The 25,731-nt window shown below is 44.1% G+C and overlaps 1 protein-coding gene across 3 annotated transcripts in view; it reads right to left on the bottom strand.

Annotated features, from left to right (window-relative positions):
* The window catches only part of CHCHD6 (coiled-coil-helix-coiled-coil-helix domain containing 6), a 268,755-nt gene that overhangs the window by 122,794 nt on the left and 120,230 nt on the right, over positions 1-25,731 (bottom strand). For all 3 annotated transcript variants that reach the window (XM_058566791.1, XM_058566804.1, XM_058566801.1), the window contains one exon: positions 317-400. In XM_058566791.1, the coding sequence (XP_058422774.1) occupies positions 317-400 (84 nt within the window). The remainder of the gene's footprint in view (positions 1-316; positions 401-25,731) is intronic.

Raw genomic sequence — 25,731 nt, 5'->3', positions numbered from 1 at the left:
TGAGAAAGGTAAACTGGGTCCCAGCACCGCCCTGTGGTGGAAGTGAATTTCTTCTAAAATTGAACTATAGCAGAGCCAGCCACATTCAACAAAAAGCGGCCCAATTAAAAACCAATTATCTCTGTGAATGCAACTTGATGAAAGGTTGGGGGTGTGGTGCTCGCTGCAGTGTGCAGGAGGGTGTGTCTGCAGGGAGCTGGCTGCTGGGGTGAATGGGCACTGGAGCCTGCGGGCTCCTTTTCCCATGTGGCGGTGGATTCTGGTCAGGCGCCTTTAGGACCTGGCCCTGAAAAAGGGAGCCAGGCAGGAGACTTACCTTCTTCTCAATGCACCCCAGTTGCTCCTTGTAGAAGGTGTCGCGGCGTCTCAGCTCCGCCTCTCGGCTCTCCAGCTCCCTGGCCTAGTTGGAAGAGAACAAAGCCCATGTTAGCTAGCAGCAGCCTGCTGCGCTGGGGCTGCAGGGAGAAACCAACGGATGACTGCTCATAGCACCATTCTCAATGAGAATGGTAGCCATAGTGAATTGAAGCCTATGCTATATGCCAGACTGCTTACATATCTGGTGTTTAATTTCCACCACATGCCTCCAAGGTAGGAAATTGCTAGAACCATTTCACAGGTGAAAAGCACTAACATTTAGTGAATGCATACGATGTGCCAAGTACTGCTCCAAGTGCTTCCCACAGATTCTTTCACTGGATCCTTACAATTTCTCTAAAAGGTAAGTAGGACTATGATGAGCCCCCATTATAAAGGAAGAAGCAGAAGGGCTAAGTGACTGTCTCAAAGCTCATAGCTACGAGGGAAGAGCTGGGGTTTGAAGCTCAGCAGATGCAGGGCCTGCCAGGGAAGCTGTATTGCCTCGAGCCACACAGTCTGGAAGGGCCAGAGCTGTTCTCTGGCCATAGAGTCCTCACACCTGGCACCACACCATGCCAACAACTAACATTCAAGAGGCAGGAATGCCAAAATGCCCTTCTGGTGAGGTAAACTCCCTCTTTGGGGGTCAGGGATCTGAAAGGTGAGCAGTATCAGAACCCCAGAGCTGGAAGGGACAGCTGCTCACTCACCAGTCTGATGCTCAGAGAATGAACAGAACTGTTGGTGCACACGGCTGAGTACCATGCCCCCCACCAAGGTTACAGTTGGGCTGAGGGGATTGGCTAACCAGGGCAAGTAACCTGGAACCGCCCCACCCTTAACTAGCTGGGTGACCTCAAACAATTTCCTAATTCTACCGAGTTCAGCTTGCTCAGGTATAATATATAAAACTGCAACAGCAGCGCCCATCCCACAGGACTGCACAGAAGGTTAAAGGAAACCCCAACAGAAACAGGCAGGATCACAGCAGGCCCCCACAAAAGGACACATCATGGCAAAGCAGGAACACACGTCCTCCTCACTGGGATACCCATGTCCCTGGAGCCTCTTAAGACCTTTCTGGGACAAGGCCCCAAGGCTGCCTCTCCCCGGGGGCTCTGAGAACTCACGTGAGCTCTGAGAACTCACGTGATGCTCGCATGCAGGAATAACATCAGCTGCTAGCCAGCTGCCCCCAGGCTAGGGCCGGGGCCCTAAGGCACCACTCTAGGCTCCTTGTGCCACCTAATTCTCACAACCAAGAGCACAAAGCTAGTCAGTGACTGAAGGGGACCATGCACCTAAGTCGGCGTAACTCCAAGCCCTGAGCTTCTTCCTTCTAACCACACTATGGTGTCAGCACATGGGTTTGAACTGTTCAAAATTAGCGGTTAGGACAAGAATCGATGTCTCTGAAAGCCCATTTCCTTGGCAATGCTACTCCCCTGGCATAAAACCTTTCTGAAGCCCATCACCGGGGTCAGTAATGAAGAGCTGACCACATGACAGCGCCTGAGGAAAGACTTGGATTCAGAGGACCACACTGCTCCCAGAGAAAGGCCAAGCCAGTGGGGACTGGCAACAGGCTAACCACCTGAGAGCTGAGTTCTAATACCAGCTCAACCACTGAGGGGCCTGCAAGCTTGAGCAAGTTGCCATCCTTTTCTTATTTTCTCCTTACCTATAGAATGCAGAAGAGTAGTATTTTGGCTCCCAAGATGGCTGTAGAATATCTAAAAATGCCAAGAAGGTTTCTGGAATGCCGGTGGAATGCCAACACTTTAGAAAAGCTAAATACAAACAGTGAGACTGAATGCTGGGGATTTCTTGCAGGATTTTTCAAAGCATGATACTGAGGCAATGTCCCAAGAATGCAAGTACAGCTAATCTGTGCTGGGCCCTTAGCAGCCAGCACTTAACCATTAACCATCCCTGGTGCAATCAGAAGAGAAGATGATCTGGAACAATGAAGCAGCCAGTACAGACTATCTCCCAGGGCTCAGGACCTGCCATTGATTGGCCAATAGTCCCAGCCAAGCAAGAAGATGACATTTAAAAGCAAAACTGTGGTGAGCCTCTTCCAGTGCCATTCACTAGGGGCCAGTGGGGCAGCAGAAGAGGAGGCTCCTGCATGTCTACCCACCATCAGGATGCCTCCTCTAGGCACAGGCTCCAGAACGCTCAGCCTGTGATTCCTGGGCCTATGCCAGCATGGATGTCTCCATCAGGAATGGGACACAGAGCTAAGGCTCTTGGAAAGGCTCCCCAACCATGGTGGCTTCCTTAGGCTACAGAGACTGTTCACACCCGAGAAGAAATATTGAGGATATGGAGGCTTCCTTTCATAGTCACATCAATTTGCAATACAACTAAGCTGTTCTCCAGTAAGGAAGTGATTAACTATTTAGAGAGCATGAGTCTGTCTCATCCACTGGAGCAGAAGCTCTGCAAGGAAGGGCCTTGCCCAACTCCGGCATATCCCCAAAGCTTTGGCCTCCACCACAGTGAGGCAGCAAGGTGGGTAGCTCACTGCCTCCACTCCATCCACTAAAAGGCATCACCCACCCGCTCTGTTCATCTCTGAGATTTATTATGAAATCCAATGACTGACACCAGACAGGAGGTAACATACGAAAGAGGGCTGTAGGAAATGAGTGTGATACAAATGCCCGGATGTCAGTGCCTGTTCCCGAGCAGGCACTTGATGATTTGGTGTTGATGAATGAAGGGGGGCACCAGACGACAGTGGCCACTCTGCATAGCTGCTACAGCCCAATACCTGATTCCCAGGCCTTGTGAGAGGCCACGCAGCAGGCCTCTCTCAGCACGACCACGGAACTGATAAATTACTGATTCAGTAATTTATCAGAACATCATTGAGTGTCTGCAGTGTGACAGACAATGTCGTAAAGGAGTTGATAACACAAAAGAAAAATGAGAGAGAAAGTTTCTGTTCTCACGGAGCTTAGATTCCAGTGGGAGAGACAAATAAGTGTGCACAGATAAATAAGATAATTTCAGAGAGGGATATGTGCTGGGGAGACCGCAGACGGAATAACTTGTGGGGTAGTGGGCTGCTATTTTCTCTAAGGAGATTTCCAAGACAGTCTTCTGGGAAAAAAATACTGAATACAGTTATGTTGTCTCCAATACAGAGGTATATCACCACTATGAAGACCCACTCAGTGGATGACAGTCTTTGAATGGAGAATTGAAAGGAATCTTTAGTGATTTAGTCACGAACTTCCTCCAGTCAAGAGAGCGTAGTGGTTTCACACTTTGATGTATCTACTCTGCTGCAAACACATAGCAAGTGCAGATAAAATATAAGAACAAAAGACCAAAAAGACATGGCCAGGTTCAAAAACAAGATTAAAATGTCCAACAGAACAGAAAAGCAAAGCAGTAGGTAAGGCTGAAGCCACAGGCCTGCTGGGATCTGGGTCCCGAGCCAGCAAAAGCAGCCGGAACAAACCCTGCTCCACAGAGGTGGGAACTGGAGCCAGGTTTACCACCCGGAGCCTAGAGCTCCCCCAGAATAAGAAGCTGATGCCAACATTTCCTGAAGACCCCCGTGCAGGGCTATGGCTTTCAGTTTGCTTGACTATGTTCAGCCCAGAGGCCACAGCCTCAGCCCCTCAACTCCCGGGCCACAAATGAACCAAGCACCCCAGGCTCAGGGCCCAACTCCGTGGCACCACCAGGACCACCATGGAGATGGGCCCCAGAAGGCCACAGTCACACCTGGCCCTGCACTTGGGGGCAGGTGTAGGCAGCCATAAAAATGCAAGGCAGGGAGAAAAGGCCATGCAGAAAACAAGAGAGAAAACAAAGCAAAGCAAAACAAGGCAAAAATCAAACTTTCTACTCAAAACAAGCCTGCAAACCAAATCCCAAATATGTGAAGAAATGTGACGCTTAGAAATGTTACCAATAATATCAGCAACTGGAATATAAATTCACTCCAGATAAAATTAATTTTATGGGACATTATGACAGGATTTTTAAAAACTTTTTATTATGCAAAAATTAAAACACAAGACAGAATAATATAATAAAACTCCACATAGTTATCACTAAGCTTCAAAAATTATAAACTAAAGGAAATCTTATTTCACCTATACTCCCTACCTTCTCCCTACCCTCAAACCTCTTGCAAATCATTTCACCTGTATAGACTTCTATATACTTCTCTAAAAGATAAGGACTTTTATTTTCCTAAAGAGAACCATGGTACCATTGCATACCAAAAAAAAAAAAAAGATTAACATTAATTCCTTAATATCATCAAATATTCAGCCAGTGTTCAAATTTCCAATTGATAAAAGATTTTTTTGTGTGTGTGAGGAAGATTAGCCTGAGCTAACATCTGCACCAATCCTCCTCTTTTTGCTGAGGAAGACTGGCCCCTAGCTAACATCCGTGCCCATCTTCCTCCACTTTATATGGGACACCGCCACAGCATGGCTTGACAAGCGGTGTGTCAGCATGCGCCCAGGATCCAAACTTGCGAAACCCGGGCCTCCGAAGTGGAGCACGGGGACTTAACCGCTATGCCACCGGGCCGGCCCCAACGATTTTTAAATTGTATATTTAAGGTGTTCAAAAAGAAGAATGAAGGAATAATTTCTAATTAAAAAAGAAGAAGTTATGACCCTGAAACAGGCAAACCTGAAAACAGGGAAATATTATAAATTTAAATTTCTTCAAAATAGAAAATAAAATGGATAAGACAAACCTTAAGCTAGGGGCAATAAGAAAGAAATTAGCAAACTGGAAATTTGAGCCAGAATGTTGCAATGGAAGAGAATGATAAAAAGACATACTCCACCATGTGTCCAACGGCTATTTCAGAAGAATGGCATGGAAAGGACGGCAGAGGTAGAGGAGGAAGAGAAAGGAGGGAAAAGAGAGGGAGGAGAAGGAGAACAGATATTAAAGCAGAAGGGAAATTAGGAATGGAGGCTAAGGTGAAGATGAGGTGGTGGGAAGGGAGCAAGATGTGGCGAGAAAGGGAAAGAAGGTGGACTGGAGAAAAATGACGGGAGGAGGAGAAGAGGAGGGAAACAAAACACCAAATAAAATTATAGGAACAAGTAAATCAGTTATCACAATAAATATGTGGTAGGCAACTTGTAAGATGGTCCCCAGTGACCCCTACTCTTGTACTCATGCCCTTGTGTGATGCCCTCCCCTCGAGTGTGGGCTGCACCTAATGACAAACTTCTAATGAACAGAATATTGCCAAAGTAATAGGATGTCACTTTCCGACTGCAAAAGATAGTGATTTCTGTCTTGCTCACTCTCTCTCCGTCACTCTTTCTTGCTTGTTCACACAGATGAAGCAAGCTTCCATATTGTGAGCTGCCCTTTGGAGACGCCCACATGGTAAGGAACCAAGCCAGTTAGGAATTGAATCCTGCCAACACTCACATGAGGGAGCTTGGAAGCAGGTCCTTCCTGACCTGAGCCCTCAGATGAGACTTCAGCCCTGGTCAGCACCATGAGTGCAGTACTGTGAGAGACCTTGAGGCAGAGGCACCCAGCCAAGCCATGCCCAGATCCCAGACCCACAGAAACTGTCAGATAATAAATGTTTATTGTTTTAAACAACTAAATTTTATAATTTGTTATTTAGCAATAGGTAACTAACACAAAATGTGAATCAACTAATCTCACCCTTAAAAGAAAAGGATTATCACTTTGGATAAAAGAAAGAAAAAGAAAATCCAACTATATTCCACTTACAAGAGACCCAAGCTCCCATACTAATGGTCTTACACAACAAAAGAAAACACTTCACTGGACATAAATTTGTACTGCAGTGTTTACTGTTTTGTTTTGTTTACACGAAAGGTAGAGCATTCAAACAAAAATTTTAAAAACACACACAAGAAAACAAGAAAGTAATGACTTACCATAAAGAGAAAATAGAACCAGATGTTAGAAAATGGCCCAGATGTTAGAATTGACACAGAGGGACTTTAAAATAACTATGATTAATATGTTAAAGAATCTAGTGGGAAAAGGTAGACACCACATGTGAAGAGATGGAGGATTTCCACAGGGAAATGGACATTATCTGGCCTCCATTATTTATGATGAGAAATCAGCTGCTAATCTTATTGAAGATCCTTTATATGTGATGAGTTGCCTCTCTCTTGCTACTTTCAAGATTCTCTCTTTGACTTTGGCTTTCATAGCTTGATTATGATGTGTCTAGGTATGGATCTCTTTGAGATTTCCTTATGCACAGCCCTACACATACATGTGGCCTTCTAGATTCCCAGGAATATGTCAGAGCTTTTCAAAGCCTCCTATGGACATCTCATTCTCTAGCTTTTCTTTTTAAGCTTTTGAGTTACCCAATTGTTTGTGCAAACCGTTATCCACCTCCTCAGGCAGCCATGATGTTCAACAATTGCCTCTGATTATTTTTGATAAATACCCCCTGGGAAAAGGCTGTTTCTACTGGACAATGTCTGTGTCATGTCAAATAAAGACAGTCTTGCAAATGGGGTCTTCCAGGGAACCACCAGACAGACAAAACAATGACAACTCTCTAGGAATGGAGCTTTGAAGGACTCCAATCCTTTTCTGCTCTGTCCAGTGGTTGCCAGGCTGCCATGATTGTTTTTACCGTGACTGTAGCTGTTGCTTTTCAAGGTTACTGCTTAGTTGGGGAGCAGAGGATGGGAATAAGACAACTTAAAATGCCACAAAGTTCACTGTCCTTACTGAGATTCACCCATTTTTCTTGAACAAATGCTCCTGGATTGCTGCAAGCCTTTGCTTAATTTTTAGAGTTCTGAAAAAAATAGATTCTGACCATTTTCATTGCTTTCATGGAAGAGAGGATTTTCAGAGGTCCTTAACTCCACCATTTTCACTGACACCACCAAAAACTTTAAAATAGAATTAGATGGAAATGCTAGAAATTTATTTGGCATGAAATCATGGGTTTATCATCAGACTGGACAGAGCAGAGGAAAGAATCAATGAACTTGGAAACAAGTGATTAGAAATTATCCAAATTGAAACACAAAGAGACAAAATAAAATGGAACAGGGCACCCAAGATCTATAGGACAATATCAAATGATATAGCATATATTTAATTGAAGTTCTAGTAGGAGAGGAGAAAAGTGGGGCAAAAGAAGGAAGAGAGAAAGGCTAAAGAATTTTCCAAAATTAATTAAAGACAACAAATAATAGATCTGAGAAGCTCAGAAAAACCCCAAGCAGGATGCTTTTGTAAAGTTCTTAAATAATTCCTGAAGTAATGGAATATTTTTTGAACAGAGTATCATAAGTTAAAAAAAAAAAAAAGTAATTTCTAGAGCAACCACTAAAAAACGGCACAAATAAAAAGTCAATAGAGGAGATAAAATGCAATTCTAAAATATATTGATTCATCTCCATCTTTTTTCCCGAAAACACCTACAAGAAATTAGCAACAGAGAAACAAAGAACAGACGGAACAAATAGAAATCAAATATTAAGATGGTAGATTTAAATCCAATCATATAAATAATCACATTAACTGTAAACAGACTTAACCCCCTGTATTAGTTTCCTATTGCCATTCTAAGAAATTACCAAAAACTTAGTGGCTTAAAAAAATACAAATTTATTCTCTTATAGTTCTAGAGGTCAGAAGTCTCAAATGGGTCTTATTTGGCTAAAATCATGGTGTTGGCAGGGTGAATCCTTCTGGATGCTCTCGAGAATCTATTTCTTTACCTTTTCCAGCTTCTAGAGGTGCCCGCCTTTCTTGGCTCATGGCCCCACATCACCCTGACCTCTGCTACCATCATCACATTACATCTCCTTCTCTGTTTTTCCTATCTCCCTCGTTCCGTGATAAGGACACTTGAGATTACATCGGACCTACCTGGATAACACAGGATAATATATCCTCATCATATATCCTTAACTTAGTCACAACTACAAAGTCCCTTTTACCACATAAGAGAACATATTCACAGGTTCTAGGGATTAGGAGGTGGACACCTTTAGGGGGCTATTTTTCTGCCTACTATACTTCCAAAAGAAAAGGCAAAACCCTAACTATATGTTATTAATAAGAAATATATTTTAAATATAAAAACACAAACAGGTTTTAAAAAAAGAACGGAAAAAGATATATTATGCAAATGCTAAGTATAAGAAAGCTAGTGTAGCTGTATTAATATTAGATAAACGAGAATCGAGACAAAAAATATTACCAGATATAAAGAGGCACAGTTCATAATCATAAAAGAGACAATTATTCAAAAAGAAATAATAATTCTGTGTATGCACCTAATAACAAAAATCCCAATGCATAAAGCAAATCTGACAGACTAAAGAAGAATATAAATAAATCCACAATCATAGACTTGAACATGCCTCTCTCAAAATATTGATAGAATAACTAGACAAAAAAAAAAAAATCAACAAGGATAGAGAAGGTATGAACAATATTATCATCCAACATGACCTAACTGACATTTATAGAACACTCCATCTAACAAACGCAGAATACACATTCCTCCCAAGTGAACATAAAACAGTCATGAAAATAGACCATATCCCGGGCTACAAAAAATTTAAACAGATGAAATCATCCAAAGTATCTTCTATGACCACAAAAGTATTAAATTAGAGGGGCCGGCCCGGTGGCGCAAGCGGTTAAGTGCGCGCGCTCTGCTGCGGCAGCCCGGGGTTCGCTGGTTCGGATCCCGGGCGCGCACCGACGCACTGCTTGGTAAGCCATGCTGTGGCGGCGTCCCATATAAAGTGGAGGAAGATAGGCACAGATGTTAGCCCAGGGCCGTCTTCTTCAGCAAAAAAAGAGGAGGATTGGCGGATGTTAGCTCAGGGCTGATCTCCTCACAAAAAAAAAAAAAAAAAAAAAAAAAGTATTAAATTAGAAATTAATAACAGCAAAACACCTAGAAAATCCTCAAATGTTTAGAAATTACACATACTACTAAATAATCCAAGACTCCTAACCAGGAGGAAAATTAGTCCTTAAAAAGAGACTTGGAAATGACCGAGATGGTGGACTTCGCAAATGAGGACTTTAAAACAGCTACTATAAATATGTTCAAGGATAAATGGAAATTACTAAAAAGAACCTAATAGAATTTTGAGAGCTGAAAAGTAAAATATTTGAAATGAAAGGCTGAAAAAATAAATACGATCTCAGTAACCTGTGGAATAATTTCACTATCAATTGGTAACATATACGTAATTGGATTTCTGGGGGAGTGGGGTGGTAGTAGAAAAATACGTGAATGTTTGAAGAACAATGAATGAAAAATTTCTAGATATGCTGAAAAGTATAAACCCATAGATCCAACAAGTCTAACTAACCAAATAACTAATAAACACAATGTGATGAATGCTATAACAGAAATATACAAACTGTATACTTAAGATAAGTTTAAAATACATAATTTTCCTTGATTTACAAAACAAACCAAACAAATAAAAAAAACTTACCCCAAAGAATTTCCCTGCCCAGATGGCTTCACTGATTAATTCTATCAAATATTTAAGGAAGAAATCATATCATTTCTAAGTAAACTCAGCAAACAGAGAAGGAGAGAACACTTTCCAACACATTCTATGAGGCTATTATAATAGCAAACCAGACAAGGGAATTACAAGAAAAGAAATTTACAAACCAGTATCACTCAAGAAAAGAGATGTAAAAATCCTTAATAAAAAAATTAGCAAATCAATTACATGAATATGTATAAAAGATAACACCCCATGATCAAGTGAGGTTTACACTGAGTCCAATATATCTATAAAAATCAATCAACATACTCACCACATTAACAAATAAAAGAACTGAAATCATATTATTGTTTCAAATACAGTCATGCACCATATAACGACATTTCGGTCAACGATGGACCACACATGCAACGGCGATCCCATAAAACTAGTACCATATAGCCTAGGTATGTAGTAGGCTATGCCATCTGGGTTTGTGTAGTACACACTATGATGTTTGCACAACAAAATCACCTAACAACACGTGTCTCAGAACGTATCCCTGTCATAATGTGACAAGTGACTGTAGATGCAGGAAAAGCATTTGACAAAATACAACACCCATTTATGAAAAAAAGCCTTCCAGTAAACCAGTAACAGAAGTAAATTTCCTTAACTTAATGAAGAGCATGTACAGAAAACCTATACATAATATCATACTTATTGGTGAAATATTAAATGCTTTTCCCCTAAGATTGCAGAGAAAAAGTTAAGTAGAATTTAGAAGATTTGAATAATAAAATTAACAAGATTGATCTAATAAACATATTTCTAGAATCTCTACTCCTAAAATTGAATATTTACATTCTTTTAAGAGTTGAGTAGCACATTTGCAAAAATCGATCACTCCTTTAGATCACATCCACAAAAATAAATTAACAAATTTCAATGTATCAATATCACACAGATTTACTTCTCTGGTAACAATATAATTAAATTACAAATCAATAATTGAAAAGAGTTAAAAATGGGTTTGGTGATATGCTTTGCTAAATAACTCACAGGCTAAGAGAAAATAAGTAAAATAAATTTCAAAATTACAAGAATGAAAGTTCTACATTAAAAAAAAGTGTGACATAGCTAATGAAGTATCTGAGAGGTAAGTTAATGGCCTTAAGTGCTTTATTTTTTTAGAAATTGAGACAAACAAAAAAATTCCTCATTTCATGCATGAATAAAACAAGACTCAGATGAAGTGACCTGCTCCAGGTCATGCAGATGTAGGGCTACGAACACAGGTTTCCTGACTCCCAGTTCACCAACCCCACACTTTAGGACCATGTCATTCTATTCTGAACTGTGTGTTTTGATAATGTAAAATCACTGGTTGATCATCAAACCAGATGCCTTTAAGATCACGTACTATAACAGTGCTTCTCAAACATTTAAAGTACCTTTGAATCACCTGGGATTTTGATAAAATACGGATTCTGAATTATAGGTCTGGAGGATGGGCCCAAGATTGCACATTTCCAACAAGCTCCCGGGTAATGTTACTTTGTGTAACCATGCACTAGATCATGCCTATAGAAAAGATAAATGATGGTTATAACGACATCTCAAAGACCCTGCAAGATCCATGATGGGTCTAAATTATGTTCCACACAACCCTTCCTTTAGAAGATGATGCACTCTAATTTTACAAGATGACGTAGAGTCGCAGTTTAAGAAAGCAGGCTTTAGAGGTAGAAAAAACTAGATCTGCATACTAGATGTGCCACTGCCTACCTAGTGATCTCAGTCCAGTCACCACTTCTCTGAGCCTCAGTCTCCTCATCTGTACAACGCGGAGGTTAACACCTCCTCTATGTCACGAGGTTGTAGTGAAGTTAAATGAGATTATGCACATAAAGCATTAAATGCAGTATCTGGTAGCTGTAGTTGTAAAGAAATAAATGGCAGCCAAGAATGATTATCATGATAATAAAAGTGTTATTATTAAACATTCAACCAGAAAAGAAAACATATCTATCCACAACCATAATGGATAACAGAGTTTTAACATAAAAAGGCAAATCTCAAAGACAAATATAACTTTGAGAGGATCTGAGAGAATCTTTGCACTTGAACTGATCCTGAGATGCTCTGGGATGTTCTATGCCAACTTCTCTCTGACGCAGGCCACACATCAGTGTTTATTTTCCCTCATTACACCTGTATGTCTTCCTTCTTAATATGTCTATCTATAATAACTGTCACAGATGTCTTCTTTTTTAAAAATGATTTTGGATTTTTCTATTGATATATAATTCACATGCCATAAAATGCACCCTTTTAAAATCTACAATTCAATAGTTTTTAGCATATTCACTAGGTCGTACAACCATCACTACTGTCTAATTCCAAAACATTTTTATCACCCCAAAAAGAAACTCTGTGCCCGTTAGCAGTCATTTCCCATTTTCCCCTATACCCAGACCCTAAATGTCCATCAAATGATGAATGCATTTTAAAAATGTGGTATATCCACACAACGGAATATTATTCAGGCATAAAAATGGTTGAAGTACTGATACATACAACATGGATGAACCTTAAAAACAGTACGCTAAATGAAAGACGCCAGACACAAAAGGCCACATATTAAATGATTCCATTTACATGAAATATCCAGAACAAGCACATCCATAGAGATAGAAAGCAGATTAGTGGTTTCTAAGGGCTAGGAGAGGGGAGAATGTGGACTGACTAAGGGGTAACATGGTTTCTTTCTGGGTGATAAAAATGTTCTAAGCTTCGATTGTGGTGATGGTTGCACAACTCAGTTCAAAATCATTGAACTGTATACTTTAAACGGGTGATTTTATGGTATATGAATTATATATCAATAAAGATGTTAAAAATACACAGGATTACAAAGGAAACCAATTATACTGAAATAAAGTTATCAAAATATTAAGAAAAAAAAAAGACGCAGTTGGGAGACCAGTTAGAAAGCTGATGAAGTAATCCAGGTGAGATGATGAGGAGGCTGGTGGAGGTGGGAAAGAGGATCTGACAGGAGAAAACAGACTGACTAAATGCAAAGGAGGAGGGAAGGAAACACAATGACTCCCTCAGGTCTCTGGAATGAAAATGGGAAACTATATCTACCCATACTGTGAAAACAGATGAAATGGTACACCTTGTATTTATATGTGTCATCTATACATAGCTAAATTTATTCACACAGCTAATATGGTATTTAGCACAGGGATATGCTTACATAAACTGCCAAGTATTGCCAGATGCCAACTTGTGATGTGTATGTACTTGTGTGTATACAGAGATATGTTCCAAGACGACAAATCGTGTGTTTTCTTGCCTGTTTCCCAGCTTGTACCCTTCTAGACTGTAAGTTCCTGGAGGTTGAGGACTACGTTGTGTTTACTACAAGAAGAAAATGAACAATGCTATTAGGAAGTTGATTTGGGGGTGGGGAGTGATGCTAATCTTTAAGAAGATAGTACACTGTGATGATTAAGAGCCTTGGGTTCAAATTCTGGTTCTAACACTTATTTGCCACGAGACACTGGATGGGGTGCTTGATTTCTCTGAACCCAGGTTTCCTCGTAGGGTTGCTATAAGAGTTTGCTGTGATATTGCCCTGATGTATGGGTCTCAAGAATGCCTGGGTGTGTCTGCTCTGGGTCTGAAGGAGAAATTATCCCCAAAGAATCCAGCTCTCTCTTCCTTCCATAACTCAGCTTAGACAGGTGCACACTGCTCCACGGGGTCAGCACAGTTTAGGAGGCGTGTTGCAGTTTATCATGGGAATGCAGAACTGGAGACATTCCTTCAGTGGCTATCAAATGGATCCTGTCAGGCCAGAGCCCAGGAGAAGAGTGGGGAGGATCAAAGCTGCATAGGCATTGTTGACCCCAGGACCAAGTCCCAGCTCCTTAGAGTCTATGGAGAAATCAGGAGAGACTACTTCTCTAGGATCACCTTCCTCACTTTCCAAAACCACCTATTGCGCCAGGAAAGAGAGGGCAACTCAGCAATGTGCCATGGAGAAGGAGTGCTCAAAACCACATTTTTGTTCCTCATTACTTGACGCACATTTTCTAAGAGTCACTGATGCCTTGCAGAAAACTTTGCAAAAACATTCTATTACAAGACCGTCTGCTGAAATATTGTAGGCTCTCTCCGCAGCCTCCATTTCCTTTTATTACCAGGGAAAGCTGCATGAAAATGGTCTCATTCTGGAGGCTTGTGTCTGCTCACACTGCTTCCTTATCAATCTCCACCCACAGGCTGCAGTTCTGAGACCCCCCATCCGTAGTGTGAACACAGTGCCCACATCCAGAGGATGAGAGAACCAAGGCTTCAGGTGTGAGGGATAACAGACAGATGGCCTCCAAAGCAACTGAAGCCTGCTGTCCCGTGTAGCCCGAGTAAGAAAAGAACAAGACCACAGGAAAGTAGACAATGGAAAATGCTCAATGCCAGTTAACTCTGTTTATGTCTGACCCACTTGATCCAATAAGTACCGTGCTCTCTGCAGACTTACTTCCTCTTAGCAACACCTAGATATTGGGCAAAAAGTATAATCTTGGTTATAACAGAAACACGAATCAGAGAAGTCCCGTGAAATAATCAGGGACAAGTCGATAAAAGCAGCAGTGACCATTTATTAACAGTTACTAAATAATTACTTAAGTGCTCCTTTAATTCACACAACAGCCTGGTGAGGTAGAGAACTACTATTAAATCCACTTAAAAGGCAAGAAAAATGAGGCACAGAGTAATTAAGTCACTCAGAGCTGCACAATCAGTACATGGTAGAGCTAAAATTTTAAAGTAATGGGCCTCATCTCCCAGAGTAATCAAGTCTTACCCGGTATAATTTTCCAAGCAAGACCATCTTAAGAAGCCATGATATCACCTCTGCAGTTTCAAATAGAGCTTTAAGGCACAGGAATGATAAGGGTTGGAAATTAACCACAACCACTATGGTGCACAATTCCCTTTATCAGTGGGGTGGCAGAGAAGGGGTGGGCAGGAGGAACCCCAGATTAGCACAGAGCAACAGTGAACCACATGGGACATCCTGCATGGTGAAAGCCCCAAGAGACTGCCCAACCTCCCCTGGAAAAGTAGGCCGGCAAGGTGCCCTCCTCTGGCACAGTCCTTATCATTCAGCATTGTACTGGACTGCTTACCTGTCCCTCCTATGGAACATGAACCCCCTGAGGACAAGGAACTTTCGTCTCCATATCTGAAGGTTTGAACTCAGGGAGAGTCACTAAGCATTTGCTGAATGGATGAAAGAATGAGTCAGGAAAGAAGAGGAGTCAAGCTAGTGGCCCATGAACTGCATGATGCTATTTTGTCTGGTCTGTTAGGTGGTTTTGGTTTGGTTTGGTTTTTAATTCAATCAGTCACCAGCATTTACAAAACCAGAATTTTTATGTAAAAACACTTGGACTTCCACATGAAAAGCTGGAAAACGGGGCATTAGGTGAGTGTGGATGAAAGCTGCTGCCTGCGGACAGGACCGCTGACTCAGCGGCCACCCTGCCCCAGCCATCCTCAGTGAGCACGGTTCCTGGAGCGCAGCGCCCGGGCACGGCCAACGCCTCCCAGCCCGCAGACGCCCGCCTCCTCCACCTCTGCACGACGCCTGCCGCGGCCTCTCCCTCTCCCCATATAAATGCCCTTGCTGCTGCTTCACTCTTTCTTTGTTCAGCTGGTCACAGAAATGTCCTCGATGCTCACATAGCTGGACTATTCTCGGAGAGAGGTACTGCGATGAAGGAGACACACAGGAGGGAATGGAGAGATGAACACAACTAATGAGGGAAAAAGATGTCGGACGGTGACGAAGGGCTGTGAGAACAGAGTGACAGCCCAGAGCGGTGGGTGAGGACCAGTGACAGTGGGGGCCACTCAAGGGCCCCCAAAAGAGGTGACGTCTGCGCTGAGAGCCCAACGGCAGGAAAGGAGGCCCACAAAGATCCAGGGAAGCTCATTCCCAACAGAGAGGACACAGATGTGAAGGCTCTAATGTGGGTACAAACGCAACACATTCAAGGCACAGGGAGAACAGAAAACCAACAAACAGATGGGTGGAGTGGGAGGGGCAGGGAGAGAGGGCGCGGAGGCCAGGCCAGGCTGCCCGTGCAGGGCCTGGCAAGCCGTGCCAAGGAGCATACACTGTCTTCTACGAGCAGTGGGAAGCCACTAGAGAGTTTTAAGCAGGAGAGAGATATGATCTGATTTATTTATTTTTTAAATCCAGTTCATAAAAGCCCAACTGGAAGGCTGCTGCCCAAGAGGATGGCCTGATTATCGCTCTTCCCACACCGTGCACTTGCAAGCACAGGCACACAAAAAATCAACTGTGGTTATGACAGCTGTATGCTACACAAAGGCAGCAAGGAGAAACCTTTACAGAGGAAATAATACGCAATTTTCTAGCTGAAGACCTTTTAAAAAGTAATGATGGAGAATAAAATGCCTGCCTGTGAGCGAGGCAGGGACGGTCTTTCGGTGCAGGGTAACAACGTGCCACTTGAAATAAGCAAGAGTGGAGCAGAGCGAGCTTACCCATGTATCGAAATCCACAGGCTGAAAAGACAGAGATGGGGGAGGCAGAAAGGGAGCCAGGATTCAACTCAGCTGCCTCCTGCTTCTCACTGCAGCTACAAATATTAAGAGTTCAGAGACGCTGCTCCAATAAGATGTGGGACTGAGCTACAGATCTTCGCAGAGAGCAAGGGCCCATCTACAGCCCCGATTCAGGTGAGAGGGAAATACACAAACAACAGAGCAGGCCAAGTGTGAGTGTGGGCTCTCTCAAGCCCAGAGGCTTCCAGAGCAATCCTTCCCCAACCTGATGGGACCCTCAAACCTGAAGGTCAGGTGTGCTAATGGGTTACAAAGTGTTGTGCAGAGTGAGGTGAAGGAGTCGGAGAAGCAGCCCTAACTAACCAGGAGCAGGTGGCCTGTGGCCCAGGTCATACTCTGAGCCTATAACTGTGTCTGCAGGCAGATCGGCAGTGCTTCACGCCTACCAGAGAGATCATGGGCTCTCTGCAGCACTATCCATTGTCTCTCTCCAGCACTACCACCATTGTCGGCACCTATGACCTGGGCTAAAATGACACCACCAAGAACACAGAACCGCTGCCCGAGAGCCAGCATGGGGCCCACTGGGCTCCAGGTCTGCTCCTGTGACACTGCCCAGAGGCCGAGCTGCAGAAGACGGTGGCGGTCATCCTGATGGCCTGTGAGGCAAGCTACCGTGGCCATTCAGAAGTCTGCTCAAACTCTGGGGGTCCATCTATAATCCCTGCCTGGGCTACCTCTTGGGATAATGGATATGAGAAAGTGAAGTAACACTTTTCTTCAGCCTAGTCTCAACCACCTAGAAAATACTGCCCATTCCACAGTGCAGCTCTCACTCTTCCACAGACATACCAGGGTTTCCACAACATTTGCTTTTGGCTCCTACTGTTCTTTGCCAGCAGTGCTTCTTTTTCTATACCCTACCTGCCAGCCTGGCAGATTCTTCATGAGTCTGCCCACATGCTCTGTTGTTCTTCTACTGTCCAGGCCCCAATCAACCCTTTCTTCAGCACCCTCTAAAATCCTGTCTTGGAATCTTGGGGGGCAGGGGGAGGTGCTGTCCTACTTCTAAGTGGGGGCACATATGTGCACTCTCTCTGCCCTGGACTTGTCAGGGGCGGGCTCCTGGCTTGGGATCCAACAGTCACCCTCCCATGAATCTGAACGCTGAGGAAATGACACAGAATGGAGGGACTGACAGAGACCACAGTGGCAGGAATAGCAGGGCAATGAGGACCTGGCTGGTAGGGCTTCAGAACCTAGGGCCTCCCTTGCTTCCAGGCCGTTCCCTAAGCCTGGCCCTCTAGCCTCACATCCACTGGTGAGCCCCCAGCATCCCTCCCCTGAATTCCCTCTTTGCTTACAACAGCCAGAGCTAGTTTCTATGGCTGCAACCAAGATTCTAACTGACATATTTTCTCTTCTCTCCATCCAAGCAGAACTATTTCTCCCATCTGTACTCCCACTGACCTTAAATATATTTTATAATTATTCTAATTATTGATAAACTAATTGATCTATAGCTGTTGATCCCTCTGAAAATACAGAAGCTTTGTGACAGAGGCCCCGACGTCACTTCTGTTTGTCTGGCACGGTACCTGGTAGGTAGACACTGAATAAATGTACGCTGAACAGAATTTATACTTTCAAGTTAAGAAAATCATAAGTTAGGCCACCTAAAACAATACTGTACTCCTGAAGAATCTTCTTGGGAGGTTATATATTTATTCTCCAACAAATAGCTCATTATTATTATTGCCACTCACTACTGAGTGGATGTGGGATGAGGACCCTGAAGTCAAACTCACATAGCTGTTAGATGTCAGAGCTGGGGTTTGAACTCGGGTTCATACAACTCTGAAGCCCACATTCTTTCCACCTCCCCATACTGCTTCTCAATAGGTCTTTATTAAAGAAATACTACAGGCAAGGCACTGTATAAATTATTCAAACAAAGCTGCTGCTGTTCAAAATATTGTTTAGAAACTGTTTTCAGAATTAACACACTTATACATATCTTTAATAGTGGCAAATCTTCGATCTTTAAGAGAGGTATTGAGTTGCTGAAAAGAGCCAGGAGGTTTCTGTACCTGGGCCAAGAAAGGAGGCAAGGTGTCCTGATGGGGGGCAGACCCAGCAACAGAACGTGAAGCATGGACCCCAGCCCAGGAGGACAGTGACTTCCTCATGTGGCTCCTTAACTAGCAAGTCCTAGGAGTAAGTATAGGGTTTTGACTCTGCTTAGAGCTGAAAGGCACGTGCATGAGTGTGTGTGCACGTGTGAGGATTCCCCCTCACCTTCTAATATGAGGAGACCTTGCTGGGGTGCAGCCTCTCCTCGCACGGTCCCTCTTCCCTCTGAAAGGCGTTGTGGTCGCCCTAACTCAGCTGGCTCTGATCATTTCTGGTCCCATACCAGCGCTCCCTCACTGGGTCAGGCCATGAGGATGTACTATCTGAGTCCTGTTGCCAAGGATGCCACAAAGCAGCAAGAATAAGTAAAGCACACTGAAATAGGAGGATGGCAGCAATTCCAAGAACCAAACACTCTCCAGTCTCTGTGTCCTCCTCTTGGCAAAGGCAAGAAAGAGCACCATTCTTCCTTTGTGAAGCAGGCCCCGAGGACTTCACAGCTTGGAGTCCGAGATGCTTAAGCAGGAAACAAGCAGCATGAATTTTCAAGAAAGATCCTACTGGCTCTCAGTATACTCCACAAATACTCCAAAGCAGCTACTAGGTGACCAGCACTGAGCTCAATGTGGGCATGCTAGAGACGGTGCAAAAGGCCCGCACAGAGGTGCTCTGCAACTGCTGAAACAAGACATGATCCCCGGCATTCAGGTGTGGTCTCTCCCTGTTGGCAGATACGGCTGACAGAACAAGAAAAGGTAGTATGTGTCTGGAGAGGAAGAGACAGGAGGTGTTCACTCAAGTGCCTACAGTGAGCCATTAGACATATCAGATACGTCATTAGATACTCTGAGCCAGAGAGACCTGTTTTGGAATCCCAACTTTGAACTGCACTATGTGTGGGGCCTTGAGAAAGTCACTTCACCTCTCTGTGCCTCAGTTTCTCTATCTGTACTGTGGTGAAGACTAACAAAATCATATGTGAAAAGCTCCTGGCACATCATAAGAGCTCAATAATTATAAGTCCTTTTTTCTCTTCTTTAATCAATACCTGTTGGCCACATGTTTTTATACACCTTTGAAAAGCATTTATCATACTTTTTATCCCCTTCTGCAGGAAGGGCCCAAAACAGTGACAGCTCCAACACCCACAAAGTGAGCCCCTCACAGCCCTCAGCACACGTGTTACACGCTCACCTCTCACCTAAGATAGACAGCATTTGCCATCCAGACATTAAACCGAACACATTCTTTTCCTTTTTGATGACAGGGGTGGTGGGGTAAAGATGGCTTAATTTCTCACTTCCTCAGTAAAAGAGTCTCACCTTTCTCCTGGAGATTTAGAATGAGTCTGAAGTCTACCTCCTGAACATGAACCAGCTTCTCAGCTCGGTGGACACAAGGCACATGTGCGGAGTCCGACAGTAAACGCGCACATCTCCTACGGTACTAGATACCAACCCAGGGCAGGCTGCCTATGGTCCCAGGAGAGTTCTCTGTTGAATGAAATGTGTCCTGCTGGATTCAGCTCTGCAAGAAGTGTTAGGCGCACTGAGCTAAATCAGACAAGTTCGCTGCTCACCATTTAAGTTGGGGAGACAGACACATAACTAAATGCAACACAGCACGTAAAGTATTATCACAGAGGTATGTGAAGAGGAGAGAATACTCGACTCTGCCTTAAAAGGGTCAAGAAGGTTCAGAGAGGAGGCAACACTCGAGCTGAATACTGAGAGTGTCCACAGGGCAGAGAAGCAGGTGAAGCACACACCACACAGCACGTGAGCAGGCCCAGGCTCATGCAAGAACTGTCCTGTGAGCAGCAACAGTGCCACTCAGCTGGAGCCCAGAGTGAGTGAGGAGGAGTGACTGGGGATGGGGCCTAAAGAGGCAGGCAGGGCCAGAGCCCAGAGGACTCTGAATGCTGTGCTCAGGGTCTAGGTAACGGAGAGGCACTGAAGAGTTTTAATGAGGGACATTACTATTCGATATTGCCTTTTCCTAAGGTCAGTCTCGTGGCAGTGTAAGAGCAGACTGCAAACGGGAGGGAGACAAGGGCAAGAAGACCATGTGATCAATAAATGGTTTAGCAAGAGACGATGCGGCAAGAACCAAAGTGTCACAAGGTTTGACAAGGCTTCTTTTGGAAGAGAGATTACAGGATGAGGAAGAATGTTTTCACAGCAAAGCAAAGGAAGAGCAATGGGGTAAGGAAGACGGCAAGTTCCACCGTGAACATGCTGCCTGTACGGCGGTCTCCAGTGAGAGGCATCCAGGAGTCAGCTGGGTCTGTGGGTCAGGCGAGGCCTAAGCCAGAGACAGGGATGTGGGGATCTTCAGCATACAGAGAGCAGCCGAAGCCATGGAATAGAAGCCTGACTAAAAATGCCTGCAACACTTCGCTGGGTGGGACCCTCAGAGGGGACCGGAGGCTAAAGGGTACAACCTCCACAGGCCTCCTTCCAATCCCCACAATCTAGTTAGGGACCAAAGGCATCTACTGACACAAGGCGGTACAAGGCCAACTAGTAGAAACAGGGAGAGATCCACTTCCCCCGTGGCAGAAGCCATATTAGTGCCTATTAGACCAACTGTCCTGCAGAAAACAAATGATAAATTCTGGACAAAACATAAAAAAGAACACTCTGAAGGCCCTGGAGAACAACCAGCAGCAGGCACGAGTTCGAGGACAGTCAATGTGTGGAAGGAGGACACGGTCCTGGGCAAGTCTACCGTTTTTATGGGTTTTACCTAAGAACAGGTCCCATTTGGTGCCACACTGGGAGCCTAGAAATCCCATTGAAAACCAGAAATCTGAGTTCAGGGCTACATCTGGAGAGTAAGGGGGAATTCCCCAGAAAGGAGAGCCGTAAACCCTGCATATAAACGCTGCCCAAATCTCTGGCTGACACCTAAACTACACACATGTAGGGCAAAATCCATGGTACACAGTGGAAACGGCCCTTAGAGGACACCTGACAGTCAAAACGTTGACATGAGAAAAGCAGGTGTGCCAAATCCACCGACAGCTCCACTTTAAGAAGCTGAAAAAACCAACCACAAAAAACTGCTAATTAAACCCACAGTAAGTAGAAGAAAAGAAATAATAAAAATAGGAGCAGAAAGTAATGAAATAGAAAGCAAACAACAGAGAAAACCAACAAAGTCAAAAGCTGGTTTTTTGAAAAAATCAACGAAATTGATAAATCCTTGGCTAGATTGATCAAGAAAAAAGGGAGAACACAACAATCAATATCAGGAAGGAAAGAGGCCTGTCACTTAGAGACACAAAGTGCAGGCTGGTGGGGCTCAGAGGAGGACACAAAGGGTGAAGTTGCCGAGGAAGGCGGGGCCTGGACTGGAGGGGCTGGAACAGACATTTGCACAGTTCTGACCAACACTTGTTCCTCTCCCAAAAAGAACCTTCTCTCTTCTTGGCAAAGATCATATGTGATGCTGGTGAGGACAATCCTGAGCAGAGGCACCAGAGGTTCAAATGGCTGGTGTCCTGTCCCATCCAACAGGACGGACCTGCTACACAGGGGTCCCTGCTCCCAGATTCCAGAGTGGCTTCTATCCAGGACTGATTCTCCAGCTTCCCCCCAGTTCTGTGAGTGACCAGTATCCTTCCAACACGCGTTCTTTTATTTGTTAGCCAGGGGTGGTTTTCATGGTTTCCAACCAAAGAATCCCAATTGATACCAGGGACTCGGGCACCCCGGGTCAGGACAAATGGCAGGTAAATGGAGGACAGCACTGCAGCCAGTGGAAAGGGACAAGCAACCTTTATAGGAGGAAAGACACCAGAATTGGGCACCAAAGTCGGAGATAGTAGGAACCTGTACCCAAACCTCAGACCAGTCTCTTCCCCACAGCCCCTGCAGGGACCCAAGAGCGGAGGCCTACGGAGAGGTGGTCAGGCCCTAAACTCATGGTGCAGCTGAAACATGACAAGGAAAGAGGCAGCAGCAATAAGAATTCTTCTGGGGCAAAGGGTCCCCAGGAGGTTCAGTATGGAGAACCGGCAATGCGAGTGTTCTGCACTCAAGGAGAGTTCAAGACCCAAGACAGGAGGAGAAGAAAGCAGTCTGCCTCCAGGCCCAACACCTTAAGCTTCTCCCTTGTCACGCCTTCACAGTCTGCCTCAGGGATTGGCGAGTCTCCACATGAGCCAGCAGACATTGACTATGTCACACCTCCTGCCCAGCCCAGTTGCTCAGTAGCTACTGCTTGCTACCCATGGGGAGCGGGGCTCTGCACTCAGCCCACTGCTCTAGGCAGGAGGCCCCCAGTTCACACGCTGCTGTGCTGAGCATTCAAAAAGCTTTGCCAACTTATCTAATTAACTTGCCTCCTATCTCTCAGGGGCTGGAGGCAAGAGGTGTTCTCCCTCTTTAACAGACTTGACATCGGAAGAAAGGAGGCAACATACTTAATGAATGACTTCTAAAGGAACAAGAAGCGGGAAGGCAGACTCGATTCCTAGTTCAGCATTCTACTCACCTTTTCCTGCCATTCATCCCACTGCCATTTCTTAAGCATGTACTCTGTGCTAGACCCTAAAGCATAAAACACATTCCCTGCTCTCAAGCTTGCAGTTTAGCTAATGAGAATGGCACATAAATAACTAACTGCTCATTCATTTAGCCTCTCACTCATCAGATTGGCAGAGTGTAACAAGAAGTTCAAATCCAGACTAGGGTACCGGCTGTATGATCTCAGGCAAGTTATATAACCTATCTGAGCCTTGATTTTCCTGGGTGGAACATGGGGGCGCCCAGCTACCTCACGGTGTTACTGGAGAAGTTCAATGAGGTGATGATGATGGTCACCTGGTACATGGCACGCGCTCCATGACTGTCCATTCCCTTTCTCTATTCCCAGATTTTAGAGCAAAGCCTTAAACACTCTTTGCTTCTTTCCTCCATCTTTGAGCCAAGGGATACCAAGTAGAGAGAGGTACACAGTAGGCCTTTAATAAGTGAAGTTGTTATTATTATCATCATTAACAATTACAGAGTGCCCCCTAAGTGTCAGGCACTGGGCTACACACTGGAGCCACGGGATACAGTCATTCAACAAGCATTTATTGGGCCTATTACGTGCCAGTCACTGCTGCTGGGAAGAAAGGGCTTTCAGCAAGAAAACCAATATACAAATGGTCATGCTGTTAACTGAGCCTAGAAGTAAAGAGAGAACAAGCTTTCATGCCAGCAAAGTGGGGGAGGTTGCAGAAAATAAGCCACATTCTGAGTTTTAGGGACCCACAAGCATCCCAGAGGAGACGTCAAATAGACCACTGGCTATGGAGGCTGGAGCTGAGGGGAGTTCTCAGCTGACAGGGGGTAACTGAAACCAAGAGATGAGATGACCTTTCCAGGGAAACCACGGAGACTGAAAAGAGAAGGGGCTGAGGATGTAAGGCTGGGGGCCCCACATTGAACGTGGGAAGGAGAGGAGGACCTGGCATAAGAGACTGAGAAGGATGAAGCCGAGGAGTGGCCGAGAGCCCAGATGACAGCCGCATCTTAGAAGCCAGGAGAGAAGGGGAGCCTTCTGTGTCTGCACTCAAGGAAAAGGTAAAGAGGATGAAGCCACCCCACCAAGCCACTGCTTTAGGTTGTTGTTTTTCAAACCATGTTCCCTGGGAGGCACCCCAGAGGCTGCAGTAACACAGGCCCGAGGGGTAGGTGGGTGGGCCCTCCATTCCTATTTCAACCAGAGCAACTCCATTTTCATTTGCGGTTCTTGGCTTTACCTCCCACTCCCCTTCTAATCACTCACCAAATGCTACTGATTTTTTTCTACTAAACATTTCCTGAGCCAGTCTCTATTTGCTACCCATGGTTCTGGCTCAGGCCACATTAACTGTCTCCTGGATTACTACAGCAGCCGGAAACTGCTCTCCCTTCCTACAGCCTTGCTTCACTCGGAAACATTCCTCATATCGCATCAAGAATCATCTTCCCAAAACACAAATGTGACCACGTTATTTCTCTGCATAAAAGCCTTCAACAGAGTCACAATATCCATAGAATAAAGTTCAAATCTCCTTAAAATGGCTTTCAATGCCTGAATGATATGGTTTCTGCTTACCCCTCAAGTCTCATTAGCCTCTCTCATCCTTTCTCATCTCCTGGCACATTGTCTCCTCTTCCAGGTTTGTTTCTCCTTCCCATTGCCCCTCTTAACATCCTTTACCTGTTAACCCCTACTTATTCTTCCAGTCTCAGGTCTCATTTCCTCTGGGAAGCTTTCCCCGATCCCTCAAGTCTAGGTGTCCTTCCCACAGACCACCACGAGCTCTTGGCTTCCCTTTCCACTGAAGTCACTGGCTGGAGATTGTCCTAGCTTTTCTGCAAAAACTGGCCCCAGGGTGGGAGTGGAAGCTGTGGCCATGCCCTGAAGGGGACTTACTAGTAGACTGCTACTGTCAACAAGGTGGTCACAAACATCTGTTTAGGAATCAGAAGACATGGTTCTCAGTCTCCACTTTTTATTTACTAGATATAAGACCCTCTCTGGGTCTCAGTTTCCCCACCTAAACTCAGGTTATAAGGATGCCTTCTTCATGTTGCCATTATGAGGATGCAATTTATAATACGCATAGAGAGCCTAACATGACAGTATGCATTTGCCAAAACTCACAGAACTGTACACAACAAGGATACATTTTACTTTACGTAAATTATACCTCAATAATCTTGACTTAAAAAAAATCAATTATAATCCACCACATTAATGGAATGAAAGGGAAAAACACATGATCATTAATAGATTCAGAAAACTATTTGATAAAATTCAACACACATTCATGATAAAAGGTGAGCAACTTAGGAAGAGAAATCTGACAAAGAATATCTCTAAAACCTACAGCTAACATCATATTTAATGATGAAATATTGATCATCTTCCCCCTAAGTCCACAATTAAGAGAAGAATGTCCACTATAATTTCTATTCTAAATTGTACTGGAGGTCTAGCCAATCCAACAAGGCAAGAAAATAAGCAAATTTTTTTAAAATTCCAATCTTTGGACAGGAAAGGAAAAAGTAAAATTGTCATGACACTCAGATGACAAGACTGTTTGTGTAGAAAAACCTAAAGAAACTACACAACACTACATAAAGTAATAAATGAA

Source organism: Diceros bicornis, chromosome 2, assembly GCF_020826845.1.
Source record: "Diceros bicornis minor isolate mBicDic1 chromosome 2, mDicBic1.mat.cur, whole genome shotgun sequence".
Classification (NCBI taxonomy): Eukaryota; Metazoa; Chordata; class Mammalia; order Perissodactyla; family Rhinocerotidae; genus Diceros; species Diceros bicornis.
Note: the sequence above shows the minus strand (reverse complement) of the source record. Positions and strands in the feature narration are given on the sequence as shown.